This window comes from Drosophila nasuta, chromosome X, assembly GCF_023558535.2.
Source record: "Drosophila nasuta strain 15112-1781.00 chromosome X, ASM2355853v1, whole genome shotgun sequence".
NCBI classification, from domain to species: Eukaryota; Metazoa; Arthropoda; class Insecta; order Diptera; family Drosophilidae; genus Drosophila; species Drosophila nasuta.
This window is the reverse complement of record NC_083459.1, coordinates 30,768,373-30,785,037: the sequence shown is the minus strand read 5'-3', so window position 1 is coordinate 30,785,037 and position 16,665 is coordinate 30,768,373. Positions and strand designations below refer to the sequence as shown.

The following is a 16,665-nucleotide window of genomic DNA, read 5'->3' as shown; positions in this document are numbered from 1 at the left end:
TAAAAAGACTGTTAAGACTTTCAAGTGTGACCATACAACAAAGTGAAGCATAATTAAAACTAAATACGGTCACGTTTGTTTTTCCAATTATAATATATAAAATATTGGCACATTCATAACAATAATATTATATTAATTCCAATCTATTCATCGAATCGAATAAATATTTCTTTCGCAACGAAATTTCTTTCCATAAATTCTCTGAAATTTTTTTATCTCGAACTGCAACGAAAATCAACTTCATGTCATCTCCTAACAATTATTCATATTCATAGTCGAAATAAATGCCAATTCATTCCGCTTTATCAAACATTTTTTGGTATTAATCAAATCGAACAAATCATTTATTTTGCCACAAAAATATTTTCGTTTTTTTGTTTGTCAAGCTTTTTCTATTTTTAAACTGCAATCAAAATCGACTCCAGCGCGAATTTTTCTTATATAGTATTAATAGTTGTATTATTCATATCGAAACACATTTCAATTTGTTGATTTGATTTATCAGTTAATTTACGTTATTAATCTAAGCATTTCCTATCAATTCTTGCGCTGTGAATGTTCCTTTATTGTGGCAATTTTTCAATTAATATTTTTAGAACAAAAACATATTTATAACAACAGACAAATAAAATTGGATTTTAAATTGGGGAATCAATCAAAATATGGCTTGATTCTAACGTTTAACGTTTAAACCATAATTTCAATGGCTTAACTTCAAATAAGGGCTTTTTAAAGTACATCTTGTTTTAGCAATTAAACGCATACTTGGTATATTGATATAGTACAACATTCAAAATATACCATAGAGTACTGAACATACCAAATTGTCAGCCAAAGTAATTAAGCCCCTGTTGCAGTTTATATTAAATACTATATACGGTATAATATACCAAAGACTATGTTTTGTAAATCGATATTATTCTATATTGAAATACCTTAAAAGTACTAAAAATATACCAAAGGCTATATTTGGTACATTGATATAGTACTACATTCAAAATATACCAAAGAGTACTGAACATACCAAACATACCTATTGCAGTTTATAATAAATACTATATACGGTATAATATACCAAAGGCTATGTTTTGTAAATCGATATTATTCTATATTCATACATATTATTTTTAAAATATACTGAAAATACCTTCAAAGTACTAAAAAATATACCAAATGCTATGTTTGGTACATTGATATAGTACAACATTCAAAATATACCAAAGAGTACTGAACATACCAAATTGTCAGCCAAAGCAATTAAGCCCCTATTGCAGTTTATAATAAATACTATATACGGTATAATATACCAAAGGCTATGTTTTGTAAATCGATATTATTTTTAAAATATACTGAAAATACCTTAAAAGTACTAAAAATATACCAAAGTCTATATTTGGTACATTGATATAGTACTACATTCAAAATATGCGAACTAATTTAAGTAATGCTTGATTTATGAGTTTGATTATAATATAAATAAACATCCAAAATGGTAGTTAGGCGTATTCGCAATAGCTTCTTCTGTTGCTGCAGTAGATTACTCGAAGGTGTAAAGGTGCAGCAACTTTCCCGAGGCGGGGGCATGAATGGCGGCATCGTCGTCGCTTTTGCTGCGACGTTGTAGTCACAGCTTTGGCTGAGAAGCTGAATGCTGAATAGTCGAGGGTCAAAAGTCCCAAGGGGCCAAGCGGCATTGTGTGGCATAACAGCAAGTGGCATGTGGCAAATGGCAAGTGGCAAGTGGCAAGTGGCAAGTAGCAAGTGGCTAGTGGCAAGTGCCAACGCATTCATGTGCTGCTCAAAAGGACACACGCATTGCCAGCATACCATCCAAAGAAAGAGAGAGAGAGAGAGCGAGAGAGAAATGACAAGAAGTCAGTGGTGTGAATGATGTGAATACACTCATATGTAAATGTGAGTGTGCGTAAATGTGTGGCAAATGCCACAAATAGCTGAATCGCATTCCATGCCACAAAGACAAAGACAAAACGTTCAACTGTCCACAGTTGATTTTGTTGCTACTTCTACTTCTATTCCTATTTCTATTTCTATTCCAATTCCAATTTCAATTCCTATATCTATTTCTACTATTGCACTGTGCAATGAGTCAACTGAGTCGCTACGACACATCCTTTTTCATGTAGCCGCCAAAAGTGCATAAGTATGTGTGTGTGTGTGAGTTTATGTGTCCAGTGCGTAGTGCTTCAATCATGGCTGCTTTGGCCAACAATCGCTGGCTACTCATGTCACACACACCACACACACCACTCACATACACTCACACACACACACACACACAACAAGCAACAGCTTCCAAAAATAATGTGTGCTCGACTTTGAAATATTCTACCTAAGCATTAATATTGAAGAAATATTTTTGTATGGGCAAAAACGCATTACTTAGGCTGATAATCTGGTATATTTCACTCTCTGTGGTATATTTTAAATATCAAGAAACCAATTATATATTAATTTGTCTAACAATCTATCTTATTTTGCACTATATGGTATATTTTTAATGCAGTACTATATTAATATACCAAATATACCATTTGTTAAATTTGTAGTATGTTTATGATATATCATTTCGGTATATTTTAAGAATAACGCTTCACTATTTTGCTTTCTTTCAAAATGAGTAGCGGGTATTTCATAGTCGAGCACACTTGACTGTAGCTTCCTTACATGTTTTACTTTTGTTGATTTAATTTTACTTAAAACGAATCAAGAACAAAATTTACCACACCTTATTGCCTTTTTTATACCCGCTACCCATTGGGTGGAAGGTAGAACGAGGCATCTCCGACCCTATAGAGTATATATATTCTTGATCAGGGTCAACAGCTGAGACGATATAGCCATGTCCGTCTGTCCGTCTGTCCGTCCGTCCGTATGAAACACTGGATCTCAGAGACTATAAGAGATAGAGCTATAATTTTTTTTCGACAGCATTTGTTATATTTGCACGCAGATCAAGTTTGTTTCAAATTTTTGCCACGCCTCCTTCCGCCCCCGCAAATCAAAAAATCGAATAACAAGCGTAATTTTAAAGCTAGAGTTGCGAATTTTGGTATATACAATAAGCACACTCGACTGTAACTTTCTTACTTGTTTTTATTTATAGTTGCTAGACTGTCAAACTCTTTTTCCCTTAAATTACCGGGTGTAAGAACACACGCATGAATGTGTGTGTGCGTGCATGTGAATTGCATGTTGTCCGATTTTGTCAGTTGAAAAGGGTTGTGACAAAATTTTTAAATTGATGACAAAGCGAACGAATGCCGCGAGGAACGTGCAAAAGAATTTCAAACCATTCTCTAATCCTCTCCCTCTCCCTGTCGCTGTCGCTGTCGCCAACCATTCTCAAACCAGAATTTGCTGCTTTTCGTCTGTGTAAAACTCCTCCCTTTATTTTGTTGGTGGAGTTGCCAAGGCAAAGCGTTTTAATTAAATTTCATGACCAGTTGCAGCGGCAATAACAACAACTGCACCCCACAACAACACAATTTCGACTATTTTCGCATATTATTTATAATCTGTGAGTGTACTCACTCGAACTCACATTCACACTCACACTCACACATTCGAAGCTCGAAACTCGCAGTCAAACTCAACCATTCAGACAGTCACCAAATGAATCTAATGAACAAACTGAATTGACAATTTGAATAAGCGAAATCGAAATGAATCAAATGAAAATTTCAATATTGTTTTGGCCCCCTTATCTCTGTGTGTGTGTGTGTGTGTGTGTCTGTTTGTGTGTTGGCAACCCTGGCTGCCGTCTGCAGAGCTGCCACCGTCAATAGAAGCCGCAATTCGATAGTCATTAAAATTGAAACAAATTGAAATTTTCTTCGAGTGCAGCGTGAATTCAACTTGAACTTGAATCGTGAGTGCTTAATAACTGTATATTGGATTATTTTACGATTATTTATCACTATTAGGAGAATTTTCAATTGAAAAGCAGATGAATTTATTATGAATATTAATTAAAGGTCACTATTTCACTTGTTGATTTGAAGATCTTTAAATTGATAAGTTTATGCAATATAATTTCACCTCAATTCAATCAAGGTCTTGAAATTAGGTTATTCAAGAAATCGTTTTATACCGCAGGATATAACAATCTGTCATATTTTGTACTCTATGGTATATTTTTAATGCAGTACTATATCAATATACCAAATATACCATTTGTTAAATTTGTAGTATGTTTATGATATATCATGCATGTTTTGTTTATCGATTTACGATATATAGCTTTTGGTATATTTTACTATTTTTTAATATTCAAATTTAGTATATTTTAAGAATAATACCACACCTCGATTGCATACACAGTTTGGGTATATTTTAGTATTTTTTCAATATACAAATTTAGTATATTTTAGGAATACATTCGACTGTAGTTTTCTTTATTGTTTCAGTTTCAGTTTCAGTTTCAAATTCCAATTCTATTAATTTCTGTTATAGTAAAATATTCACTCAAATCCTTAATTCTTTTATTTTTCATTTTTCAGATGTATGAATCAAACATTTAATTCTCCAAATCTGTAAGTTGAAACATTTGAAATATTACTTTAATATTGACAAAAATAATGGGAGTCTTCTATATTGATTGATATAAAACAAGCTTTGCGTAATCGTATATTTATTACTATTATTGCAATGCATAAATCATTTCGATATATTCATAAATATATTTGTCGATGGATATTAGATGTACTCTATGATGAAACCAAGTACTTCACTTAGTACTTTCTATTTATAAATCAATTTATAGCCTAGTTAATACTCTGTAAAGTATATAAGGAATATCTTTGCTGAGGGATGTTTTTGTTTTTTGTTTTTGAATTCAATGTCGAATACTTTGTTTCTAGTTAAGCCCTGCCGTGACATGTGAGTGCTTTGATTAGGCACTCTATATCCTCAAGGGTGCTCATGTGCTTCGCCTTTTTTCACATGCATGTTTAGATGCAATAAGGCAACATGAGCAGATCATTTACACAACATTTGCATGGCGGTTACGAGTGTTACGAAACGCAAATATAGCATAAAGCGCGACATCAACTTGAGCCTAAACGAGCTGGGAAGACTCTTGGCATTTTGATTAGGCATTCAAATATGTATAAACAATAAAAAGACAAGACAACTGGCAAACAAGACTGGCAACAACTTAATGTGCCACAGTCGAAGCCCCAACGCAAGGTTGCATGCAACCAAACGAAATGAATACGAATACGAATACGAATGAGAAACGAAAGTGTTGCCCCACTGCTGCTAACAAGTGTGGCAAGAGCACGAACATGAACAAGGACACACTCCAATCAATTGACAAAATCTTACGTTTGTCAATTGTGTTGCAAGAATGTAAATCTAGGTGGAAAAAACCCTAAAAAATTAGAGAATTCGTAGATGAAGAAATAACATTGTCATGTATCTTATATTCTTTCAATTTATTCAACTGTTTTTTTTATTAAAATATAAAATAATATTTATTGTTGGTGGTATTAAAACAAAATGCTGTATTAAAAATACTGCATTAAATGGAATAGTAATTGGTTAAATTTGGTGAAATGAATACTTTTAGTAATTTACTAAAAAAAATACTGTCTTTTTATATATTCACCTAGTTTAATTTGGTGTAGTAATGAATTCTTTTAGTATCCGAATAGAAATTACCATATTAATTATTTGTAATATATTTATATTTTTTTGCTTCATTGCCTGCATACTAAAAAATACTGCAAAAACATACTGCAACCAAAACATAATTGAATACTGAGAAATATAAATAATAATCCAATTCTTTTAATTTATCTCTGCGTTGTCAATTTACTAAAAATACTGAAAAAATATACTGAAACAAAACAGAATTGTATACTAAAAAATATAAATTATATTCCACTCGTTTTATTATTTTAATTCATTGCTTATATACCAAAAAAATACTGCAAAATTATACTGTAACAAGACAGAATTCTGAGAAATATAAATAGTAATCCAATACATTTAGTATTTCTTCAATTTTAAATTTGTAAATTTGTTAGTAAACAATTTGAATAATAATTTAAATTAATAACAATAATTGTTTTGGATTATTTTGACGTAATCGCAGTATTAATAACATATAATACTGAGAACTTAAAAGTATAAATAATATTCTAATGTTATTCTATATTCCTGGGGTTTCTATTTGCTATTAGAAGATTATTTAAGTATGTATCAATTGAAAAATTATATAATAATTTAAATTACAATTATGCAGCAACTGCAACTGAAAGTCGTAACAAGTTGTTGAGTTTTTGTTGCCAGTTCTTAAGCAATCAGTTGTAAGGTTTGATTAAATTGCAATTGTTGCAAAAGAGTTTTGAAAGGATTCGCTGTGAGGTTGGTCAAGTATTTTAGCTAATGGGGTGGCAATTTAAACTGCGAGTGAGAGAATAAAAGGTCGGAGACAGAGAGAGAGAGAGAGAGAGAGCGGGAGAAAGGTGAGTTCTCACCACGATTTAACAATTTGTAATGGTTGAGGCACATTAAAGCAATAGCTGGGGCAATTTGTTAGTCCATCCGCAACTTTTACAACTGTTCTTTGGTCTCTGCTTCGTTTCATTTTGTTTCGTTGCGTTGAGTTGCGTCTCTCTTTTTGCACATTACGCATACGTCGCGTGGTGAGCAAAGCAAAAATGCAATTTCAACTGGAAATGCAGCAAAGTGAAAGAAGGAAGGAAAGCAAGTGGGAAACATTGAGCACCACCTGAGTGTGTCGCTGTGTCTCTCAGTATTTGTGGCCCAGACAGGTAGACGACCAATTCAGACCTTCCGAATCACAAGTAACCATAAAATGTTGAGGGCAGCAACAACAAAAATAACAACAATAACAACAACAACAGTATTGGGAGAAGAGTAATAAAATTGCAAGCGGAATGAAAAGGCAGAAACAGAAAAGACCAAAAAAAATAGTGAAGAAACCCAACAAATTTTTTGACCCTTTATGGCAAAAGTTGTGTTTGTAGATTCTTAAAGCATATTTAAAGAGATTTTTATGGGTCTTAAGTTGTTTTCAGCCGAAACTTTAAGCGTAAAAGATTTGCAAAGAATTGATTTGATTCAATAAGCATAATTATTTCGACTTCTTTTTTCTTTTTCTTTTAATTGATCGTATTTCGTTGATTTCGTTCGTTTGCAAATCTACTTTACAATCTAAAATAAAACATTCTTGATTTTTAATCTTGAAATTTTATTTCAAGCTTTGTTTTGAGATTGCAAATTTTTTGAATACAAATTTGCATTCTTCCTTTCCATCTACAATAATTTTTAATTCCAGATTTGAATCATTAAATAAGATTTTTTTTTTTTAATCTTAAATCAAGATATGCAATTTACTTTTTAACCTAGATTTTTCCCTCTCTGTGTATTAATTACTTATCTTCCATTTCTCAATTCTTTACCCTTGAGCCAATTTAACACTAAACTTAGGTTTTTTGGTCCAAAATATCTTCATCTAATTTGTGTATTTTTCTCTACTTTGGCTTTTACTGACTTAACCCTTCAACATTTCTTTAATCTTCTTTCTTCTTTCTCTCTCTCTCTCTATGTGTGTGTTTTGCACTTTATGTGGCATTTCGTCGCTGATGCGTTTTTAATTGTGTTTATTTCCGCTTCGCTGTGACACGTCATTTATTAGCTTCCTTTCTCTCGCTCTCGCTCTCTCTCATTCTCTCTCTCTCTCTCTCTCACTGCTCTTTTGTTTGCCCTGTATCGAGTTGTGATTTATATGCATTTGCATATAGTAAAAAAAAGCAGGAGCAGCTGGGATCACACAGCTCATGCTTTGTTCATGGCTCATATTACGCATACGATGCGTGAACAGCATAAAGAAAGTAAAAAAAAAAATTAAAATACACACATTACACTGGTATTATGTACAAATAATTGCAACACGACGAGCAGATGCCCTGTAAAAGCGACACGCAATTAATGTTAATTTGTTATTACATTTAATTTAAAGTTGCTGCTGTGCATACCCAGTGCACTGTGATGCATTTACAGGGTATGCAGCTGGGTGAACTGAAATGTGCAGCGACGTGTTGTTGTTGTTGCTGTTGTTGTTACGCCTGAATTCCATCATAATTACAGTTTCAATTTCTTTTGTTGGCATTTCGCCTCAACAAACCAACTGCAGGGACGCATATGTTACTTCCAAAAATGGGGTCGAAAGGGGGAGAAAGGGGAGCGAAAGGAAAGAGACGAAGTTCATTCTATTTTCATAGTCGGTTTGGCCTTTAATTGCGGCTTTGTATTATGTGTTAAAACAAAAGCCTTTCAACACAAACACACACACACGAGGCGAGGTCCACAAAATTTATGCTAATTTGTTTTTAATGCACGTCGCCCATGACGAGGCCGACAACCAACAACCAACAACTAACAACAAGCAACAACAACAAGTGCAACAGCTGCCAATATATGGGCAATAAAACGAAAACAAGGCCAGAACCAAATGCATTTCTCTTCGTTATCATCGTTAGTTTTCTTTTTTTGCTAACTAATCATCGCCATCATTCAACGCGACTAATTTCCAAATAATAAGCTGAAGAGTTTATTAATGTTTTGAATTTTTGATTTTAATCAATAACAATTCTATTCTAGATCAAATCAGGCATTGTTCCTCCTCTAGACTTTAATTCAGAGTTGTCATTAATTATACCCGCTACCCATAGGGTAGAAGGGTATTATAACTTTTTGCCGACAGGAAATGTATATAAGAGGTAGAAGGAGGCATCTCCGACCCTATAAAGAGACGATCTAGCCATGTCTGTCTGTCTGTCTGTCTGTCTGTCCGTCTGTCCGTCCGTCAGTATGAAACACTGGATCTCAGAGACTATAAGAGATAGAGCTATAATTTTTTTTCGACAGCATTTGTTATGTTTGCACGCAAATCAAGTTTGTTTCAAATTTTTGCCACGCCCACTTACGCCCCGCAAATCAAAAAAATCGAATAACAAGCCTAATTTTAAAGCTAGAGTTGCGAATTTTGGTATATACAATAATTACTATAGTAGTTATGATTCCTGAAAATTTGGTTGCGATCAGATAAAAATAAAATTTTTTAGTATGTTTTTAGTATTTTCGGTATATTTTGAAAATAATAACTTTCTTACTTGTTCTAAAATCGAGTGAAACTAACAAGTAGGCATTGTTACGCATTTGTCATATTCATCTCGTGAGAGTTCCTCATTCAACAATCACATTTCAAACTAGAAGCATCATTTTAACATTTAATAAAATATTCATTGGATTATTCGAAAATATGGCTTCAGTTAAAGATCAAGTGCTGTGGAACAACAGTCGCAAATCATGGCTGCTGTATATTTTCTTGAAACTCGTTTGTTTCCTCAAATTGCCATTCGCTATTGCTGATAATGACGATGGTGAAGTGCCGCAAACAAACAATTTTTCGTCGATGCTCAGCGTTTTATGGGCCATTCTATTGGGCATTTTATTTTACTTGATGTGGAAGAAATACTTTGGTGTCGTCGTAAGTAAAATGTGCAAATGAGCTTGATTTCAGTTGACTCATTAATCTCTAACGTTAGTTAAATGCAAATTTGGTACAAACCAATTATGATGAACACAATAATATACCTGAGGAAATAATTGATGAACCATGTGATGAAATGCGCGATGGAATACAAAATAAGACAAACCATGAATTATGCGATGGACCTATCAATGAAAAACGTGATGATGAATGCGATAAAGCAAGCGACGAAAGATTCAATGCAAGATTCATTTGCAATGAAACAAGCAATGAAGCCGGACCGAAAGAATGCAATGAAATACACAATGAAGCAAGCAATGAAGCCGATGTAGTCGGACCGGAAGAATTCAATGAAATACACAATGAAGCAAGCAATGAATTACGCGATCGACCTATCAATGAAAAAGAAAGATTCAATGCAAGATTCATTTGCAATGAAACAAGCAATGAAGCCGAACCGAAAGAATGCAATGAAATACACAATGAAGCAAGCAATGAAGCCGTACCGGAAGAATTCAATGAAATACACAATGAAACAAACAATGAGGCCGGACCGGAAGAATTTAATGAAATACACAATGAAGCAAGCAATGAAGCCGATGTAGCCGGACCGGAAGAATTCAATGAAATACACAATGAAGCAAGCAATGAATTACGCGATCGACCTATCAATGAAAAACGTGATGATGAAAGCGATAAAGCAAGCGATGAAAGGTTCAATGCAAGATTCATTTGCAATGAAACAAGCAATGAAGCCGAACCGAAAGAATGCAATGAAATACACAATGAAACAAACAATGAGGCCGGACCGGAAGAATTTAATGAAATACACAATGAAGCAAGCAATGAAGCCGATGTAGCCGGACCGGAAGAATTCAATGCAATACACAATGAAGCACGCAACGAACTAGTCAAGGAATCTCGGAATGAAAAACTCAATGAAATTCGATCGGAATGCGAGAAATCTGGCAATGAGTTAAGCGATGATTCTCAATGTGAGCAATACATCAAATCGTCATCAGTGAGCGCACTTCAATGCCAAAGCAATGTTGCTAGAGATGAGCCGATGTACGAAAAGTTATGCGATGATGATTTGCCATCAACAAGCAATGAACGAAGCTTCGGATCAAGCTCTGTAATTGTAGATGATCAACAACCTTCAACAAGTCGCGGAATTCAACGTTTGCGAGCATTGCCAGTATGCATTGTGAAGCCAGTTGATCGCAATGGAAATTCACTTGATCGTAGTCAAGTTGATTCCGCAACAAATCGCAATAAGCGACAGGAATTAAATGATTTGCTTCGCACTCATTCGAATCGTAATCTAATCCGTCTAATGATATTTCGTGCACGGCGAGTTAAGAAGAGAAGAGAGGCCCCCATAGACAAGCCATTTTGGAATTGGGAAATTGTTATTATAATGTTTTTTTTGTATTTCCTGTTCCTTGGAATTTCACTTTTATGGCTTAATAAGGGGTGCAAACAGGATTGATTTGATTTGTGAAAATGCAGAAATGTGAAGCTCTTTTTTTTCATTTTGTTTAATCCGAATTTTACTTTGTTGTCCATTTTTTGTTTTGCACTTTGCATCTAGTCAAGAAATGAAAACAAACATTCGCATATGTCTATCGAAATGTTATTAAATGTGCGCTTCAGCAAAAAAACTTTCATTTTGAGCAATTTGTATTTATTTTATAAACATGGTTTTTTTTCTTTGCGGGTAAATACTTGAATTTGATTGCTGTTTTCATTAGCCTTTGCTGCTTTGAATGTCATAGAAAACGTAAAAATATCAAATAAATTGAATTCTTTTTAAATGTTAGTAAATAACGTTTCAAGTTTTTAGAAAACAATTTTAAATTGGAAATTAAGGAGTTTACTGAAAAGTTGAGTTTCACTTTAGCTGCTCTTTTTCTACTATGCTAATAAAAAAGAAAAATAAAAATTAATAGTTAGAATAAAAAGTGGCAAATCTATAAATATTGGTTGTTCTTTTCTGAGAGTTGATCTTATTTATCTTTAATTACAATTTTAACTGCAAATTAAAGAATTTATTTTTTCTAAAAAAAAGAAAGGAAAAATAAATAATTATGAGGAAAATGTAATTTTTTTTTATACTTTTATTTTAATGTAACTTCTTACTTTTCTGAAAAAAACATAAAAATTAATATTTAAAATAAAAAGTAAAATTTATCAATTTATCTTATTTTTTGTATTTTTTTTAAGATGAATATAAACCAATTTAAAAGTACATCAATTTTATAATAGCTCAATATATTTAGATTAGATTTTGAGTTTTTTCACTTTTTTAATCACTTTTTAATCATTATAAAAAAAGAAATATTAGCAGCTTTATTGGTAGATATTTAAGAATTTCAATTTCTAAAATTGCCTTTTCCTAAATGTTAATTAATTAAATTTCTGTATTATCTGCTAGCTTAAGGCATCCGAATTAAGGAATCTTAATCTTTATAACTTTTGTAACTTTACCAATCGCATTGAGATTTATTTTCTTTTATTTTTCACTTTTCCTGCTTGCATTATTTCTTTAATTTTTTGTTTTCTGACACAATTTTTGTTGGTCAACGTTTTTCAATGTCGCGGAAAAGTCGGGAGAAATGTTCGATTTCCATTTTTCATTATGCATTTCGCAGTTTGCATTCCACATTTCACTCTGCGCTTTAATGCGGAATCTCGACTTGCACACACATAAAATGATAATGTACTACACGCACACACACACACACACACACACAGATACAGACACACACACACACTCGCACATGGAGGAGTTGAAATGCAAGTGGCGACTGTGTAAAATTTATTTAATTAATTAATTTATAAAAAGGACGACAAAGTGCGATGGCAAATGGCGCAGGCGAAACGAAGCGAGCTCGGGCTTCATGTCCTGCAAAAAAGAAGGACAACTTCAGCACAACAACGATGACAACAGTAACAACAAGAAACAGAGAAACTGTGAACGTATTTTGAGTTGTAAAGGAGCAGCTGCTGTTGCTTCGTCCTGCTTCATCCTGCCTCGTCCTGCCTGCTGTCAGTCTGCCTGTCATTTACAATTTTAATCTCGTTGTGCAGTTTAGCTTAAGTTGGCTCCAGGATAATGAGCACAACGCCAGGATAACGCATTTATCCCCCCCTCCGCTTGCACAACAAACAACTGCAACGCAGAGAGGAGAGATGAGAGGCGAGTGCGGTAATTAAAGAGGCGTGCAATGTGCAACGCCAATGGCAAGGACATCGAGCCGGCAGGATGGCAGGCAGGACAACACCTGGCGAGCTTCAAGTTCTTTTTTAACTTTTGTAGACGAGGCGAGGCGCGTTTTCATGGCTAATAAATCACTTTTAATATTAATAAAACATAAATCACAGCGACTAAAAACTTGACAAGCACCAAGAGCACAAGAGAGGCGGGCAGAAAGGGGTATGGTCGGTAGTTTAGTGGTTCAAAACTCCGCCCAACGCTTTTGTTACCCCATTCCCCATTCCCCCAATCCGTTCCCCTTGTCAAAGTAAAAGTGGAAACTTTTTCGCATGGCCACGACAAATTCGCTTGGGCAGCGTTTAAAAAGATGAAGAATGAATGTGAAATGCGGGCGCCCCGAGATCTTTTTTTGCCTTACGCTGATCCCCCAACCTCCCAAAAAAAAACCCCTTTAAAATAAAGATGAGGATGAAAAGCAAAGCAAGTGATGCGAGTTTGCAGCGCAACCTGCGGAAGGAAGTAAGGAAGGAAGTCAAGCAAGTGAATGAATCAGACGCGTCTTGAATGTAACAAGTTGAGTGTTTAAGCAAAGAGTCAAAGAGTCGACTCCAAGATGCACCGAAAACTTTGTTGACTTTAAGATTAAAGAGCGAAGTTTTCAAACTTTTACAGAGATCTTTTTCGAGATCTTTTATTTGAAGTGTATATGAAAACTTTTTTAAACGCATAGTGTTTAATTTTCTTAGCTATGCTTAAAAACTTAATTTCAAGAACATATATGTAGTTTATTAATTATGTATTAACGAAAATAATTCCAGCTCACAGCACTTTAATTACCTTTTGCTTTCAAGCAACAATTTAAAAATACACGCTTTTCAACACTGTTTTATATTCTTCTTCATTCAAAAAAAAAATAAATTACATAAATTCAGCACTTTAAAAAAATAAACAGTATTTTTCACACTCGAATATTTTGAAAATGATGCTTCACAACTTGAGGAAAAATTCGGTGATTTTTGATCACTTTTTTTGTGTGTGTGATTTTTGCAGCACAACAAAATCACTTTGAAACGTTTTATAACGGTAAAGAAACGATAATCGCACACGTCCGTTGTTTTTTTTTTTTTGTTATTATTTTTGTTTGAAATCGCTTTAGCTTTTGCTCTCTCTCAGAAATATTTGAAATTTGACTTTGGCGCTTTCTGTTTTCTGCTTTCTGCGATGGCGCCCAATGACCGACCGACGCGCTAGGAAGTTGCCCGAGCACTGAACTTGGCAGCGTTAAGCGACGCTCGCATTGGGCCACAGCAGGATAAGAACACAGACAGCAGCATAGCACAACAACAGAACAGAACAGAACGGAACACGGAAGCAACAATAACAACACCGAGGACCTAACACAACCGTCAAGTGCTTCGGTCCACGAATGACGAAGCGAGCGAATCACACGAAGCCAACGAAGCCAACGAACCGAACAATCAAAAGACACGAACTGTGCCAACGACTCGTAATCGCATCGTTTCGCATCGTCACACATGTTGAGCAACATATTTTCAAAGTTGGCAACATTTGTTGTACGCCCAGCAACATGTTGCCAGTGCTTACAATCGCTTGCTTTCAAATATTTTCATTTTTTCAACATAGAGTTTTAGTTTAGGCATATTTTTAAATATTAAATATCCTTTAAGAATATATATTTATTTTTTATATTCTCAAGATAAGAGTTAAAAGTTTAGGCATATTTTTAAATATTAAATATCCATTATTTTCTTTTTTATTTTCTTTTTTATACTCTCAAGATTAGAGTTTATAGTTTAGGCATATTTTTAGATATTAAATATCCATTAAGAACATATATTTATTTTTTATATTCTCAAGATTAGAGTTAGTTAGTTTAGGCATATTTTTAGATATTAAATATCCATTAAGAACATATATTTATTTTTTATATTCTCAAGATTAGAGTTAGGCATATTTTTATATATTAAATATCCATTAAGAATTTATATTTATTTTTTATATTCTCAAGATTAGAGTTAGTTAGCTTAGGCATATTTTGAAATATTAAATATCCATTATTTTTTTATATTCTCAAGATTAGAATTAGTTAGTTTAGGCATATTTTTAGATATTAAATATCCATTAAGAATATATATTTATTTTTTATATTCTCAAGATTAGAGTTAGGCATATTTTTATACATTAAATATCCATTAAGAATTTATATTTATTTTTTATATTCTCAAGATTAGAGTTAGTTAGCTTAGGCATATTTTGAAATATTAAATATCCATTATTTTTTTATATTCTCAAGATTAGAATTAGTTAGTTTAGGCATATTTTTAGATATTAAATATCCATTAAGAATATATATTTATTTTTTATATTCTCAAGATTAGAATTAGTTAGTTTAGGCATATTTTTAGATATTAAATATCCATTAAGAATTTATATTTATTTTTTATATTCTCAAGATAAGAGTTCAAAGTTTAGGCATATTTTTAAATATTACATATACATGAAGTTTACATTAAGAATATCTATTTATTTTATCGTTACTAATTATATTATTTTTTCTTTTTATCTTTGCAGCAACGCCATTAAGTGATGTGTTTACCAAGTGTTAAGTTTGTGAATGTGCTTAATTTTTTTTTGTTTATAGTGATCATTTGCTTGATGCATTAATATGATAATTGGCCATGTTTTTTTTTAATGTTCAAATCTAAAAAGTGTTTTCAAAAAATAAAAATCGATTTAAAATCGGAATTTATTAATGTATTGAAAGTGTTTTTTGTGAAGTGCGATTAAAATGAAAATCAAATATGTTTGTATGTAAAATATATCTAAAATCATTTTTTGTTTTGTGAATTAAAATATAAAAAATATATTTAAAAAATATATCTCAAGTCAATGTTGTTCAATCAAATGTGTGTTTTTTGTGTGATATAAAATATAAAAAAATATGTTTTAAAAATATATTTAATTCAAGTGGTTTTTGTTTTGTGCGCGATCAAATAATAGAGTGTATTTCTTTTAGTGATCAATATTAAAAAAAGGAAAATATATATATATTTATTATATTTGAAATCTAAAAGTTTATTTAGTGAAAGAGTTTTTTTAAGAGTGCTATTTAAAAGTGTTCTCAATTTGTTTTTATGTGCAATATAGTGAAAATTATTTATATGGTTATGTGAAGCTTATCATTCGAAGTGAAGCTTATCAGCGCACAGCGTGAATTATTCACCCGGTAAGTTTTCAATTCCTTCAATATATATCCATCAATATATCCACATATTTTCCTATATATGTATATGGTATATCATTTTAAGAACACTCTTCATTTTTAACACAATAATAATATAATTAGTTGGGTGCTGTTTATGCATTTAAAGTATAGCGTACAATCATTATTTCCACCTCCCTAAATTAATATAATAGTTAGCGAAGACATAGTTCTAGAAAATGTGGAAATTGCTAATCAAATTTGTGGACATGCTTCAATTCAACTGCTCCATTGATGTGGTTTTTTCTTATATGTTCTACGTAGAGTCATATACAACAATCTAATAGTGTTACATATTCGATTACATTGCTGTCATTGTTTGTCTATTATGTGCGCTTAATAGTTTGATTGCTTTTGGGCTTTTGGGGTTCGCAGCGACGTGTAACCGCATTAGCTTTTAGTGTAACACGGTTCAATTAAATACACACGAAGAACTTTCCCACATACACCACTCTCGGAAGCCACCAAAAATGAAGTGAGAGAGCGAGAGCGGGAGATAGAGAAAGAGACAGAGACAGAGACAGAGGAAGTAGCATGTGGAAGGGATGGCGAAAATATAATTAAAAACGCAGCTGCCTTTAGCCAAATAACTTAAATAACTGCGGCTTTTGCAATCAA

At 32.8% G+C, this 16,665-nt stretch overlaps 2 protein-coding genes across 4 annotated transcripts in view; one reads left to right on the top strand and one right to left on the bottom strand.

Moving 5' to 3' along the window:
* LOC132796957 (roundabout homolog 2) overlaps window positions 1-13,970 on the bottom strand; it is a 50,366-nt gene extending 36,396 nt beyond the window's left edge. For all 3 annotated transcript variants that reach the window (XM_060808327.1, XM_060808329.1, XM_060808328.1), the window contains exon 1: window positions 13,602-13,970. The gene's annotated coding sequence lies outside the window, so the exon portion shown is untranslated. The remainder of the gene's footprint in view (window positions 1-13,601) is intronic.
* On the top strand, window positions 9,246-11,214 carry LOC132796859 (myb-like protein X). The gene is made up of 2 exons (XM_060808182.1): window positions 9,246-9,541; window positions 9,600-11,214. Exons 1-2 carry the CDS (start codon window positions 9,314-9,316, stop codon window positions 11,034-11,036), a joined length of 1,665 nt encoding a protein of 554 aa, XP_060664165.1. The 5' UTR covers window positions 9,246-9,313; the 3' UTR covers window positions 11,037-11,214.
* Window positions 13,971-16,665: the final 2,695 nt, after the last annotated feature.

What these genes read in the sequence shown, in the direction of transcription:
- LOC132796859 (XM_060808182.1), top strand. Translation starts at nt 9,314, where the DNA reads ATGGCTTCAGTTAAAGATCAAGTGCTGTGGAACAACAGTCGCAAATCA. An exon ending in AGAAATACTTTGGTGTCGTC is followed by an intron (nt 9,542 to 9,599) that starts GTAAGTAAAATG and finishes CTCTAACGTTAG; the next exon opens with TTAAATGCAAATTTGGTACA.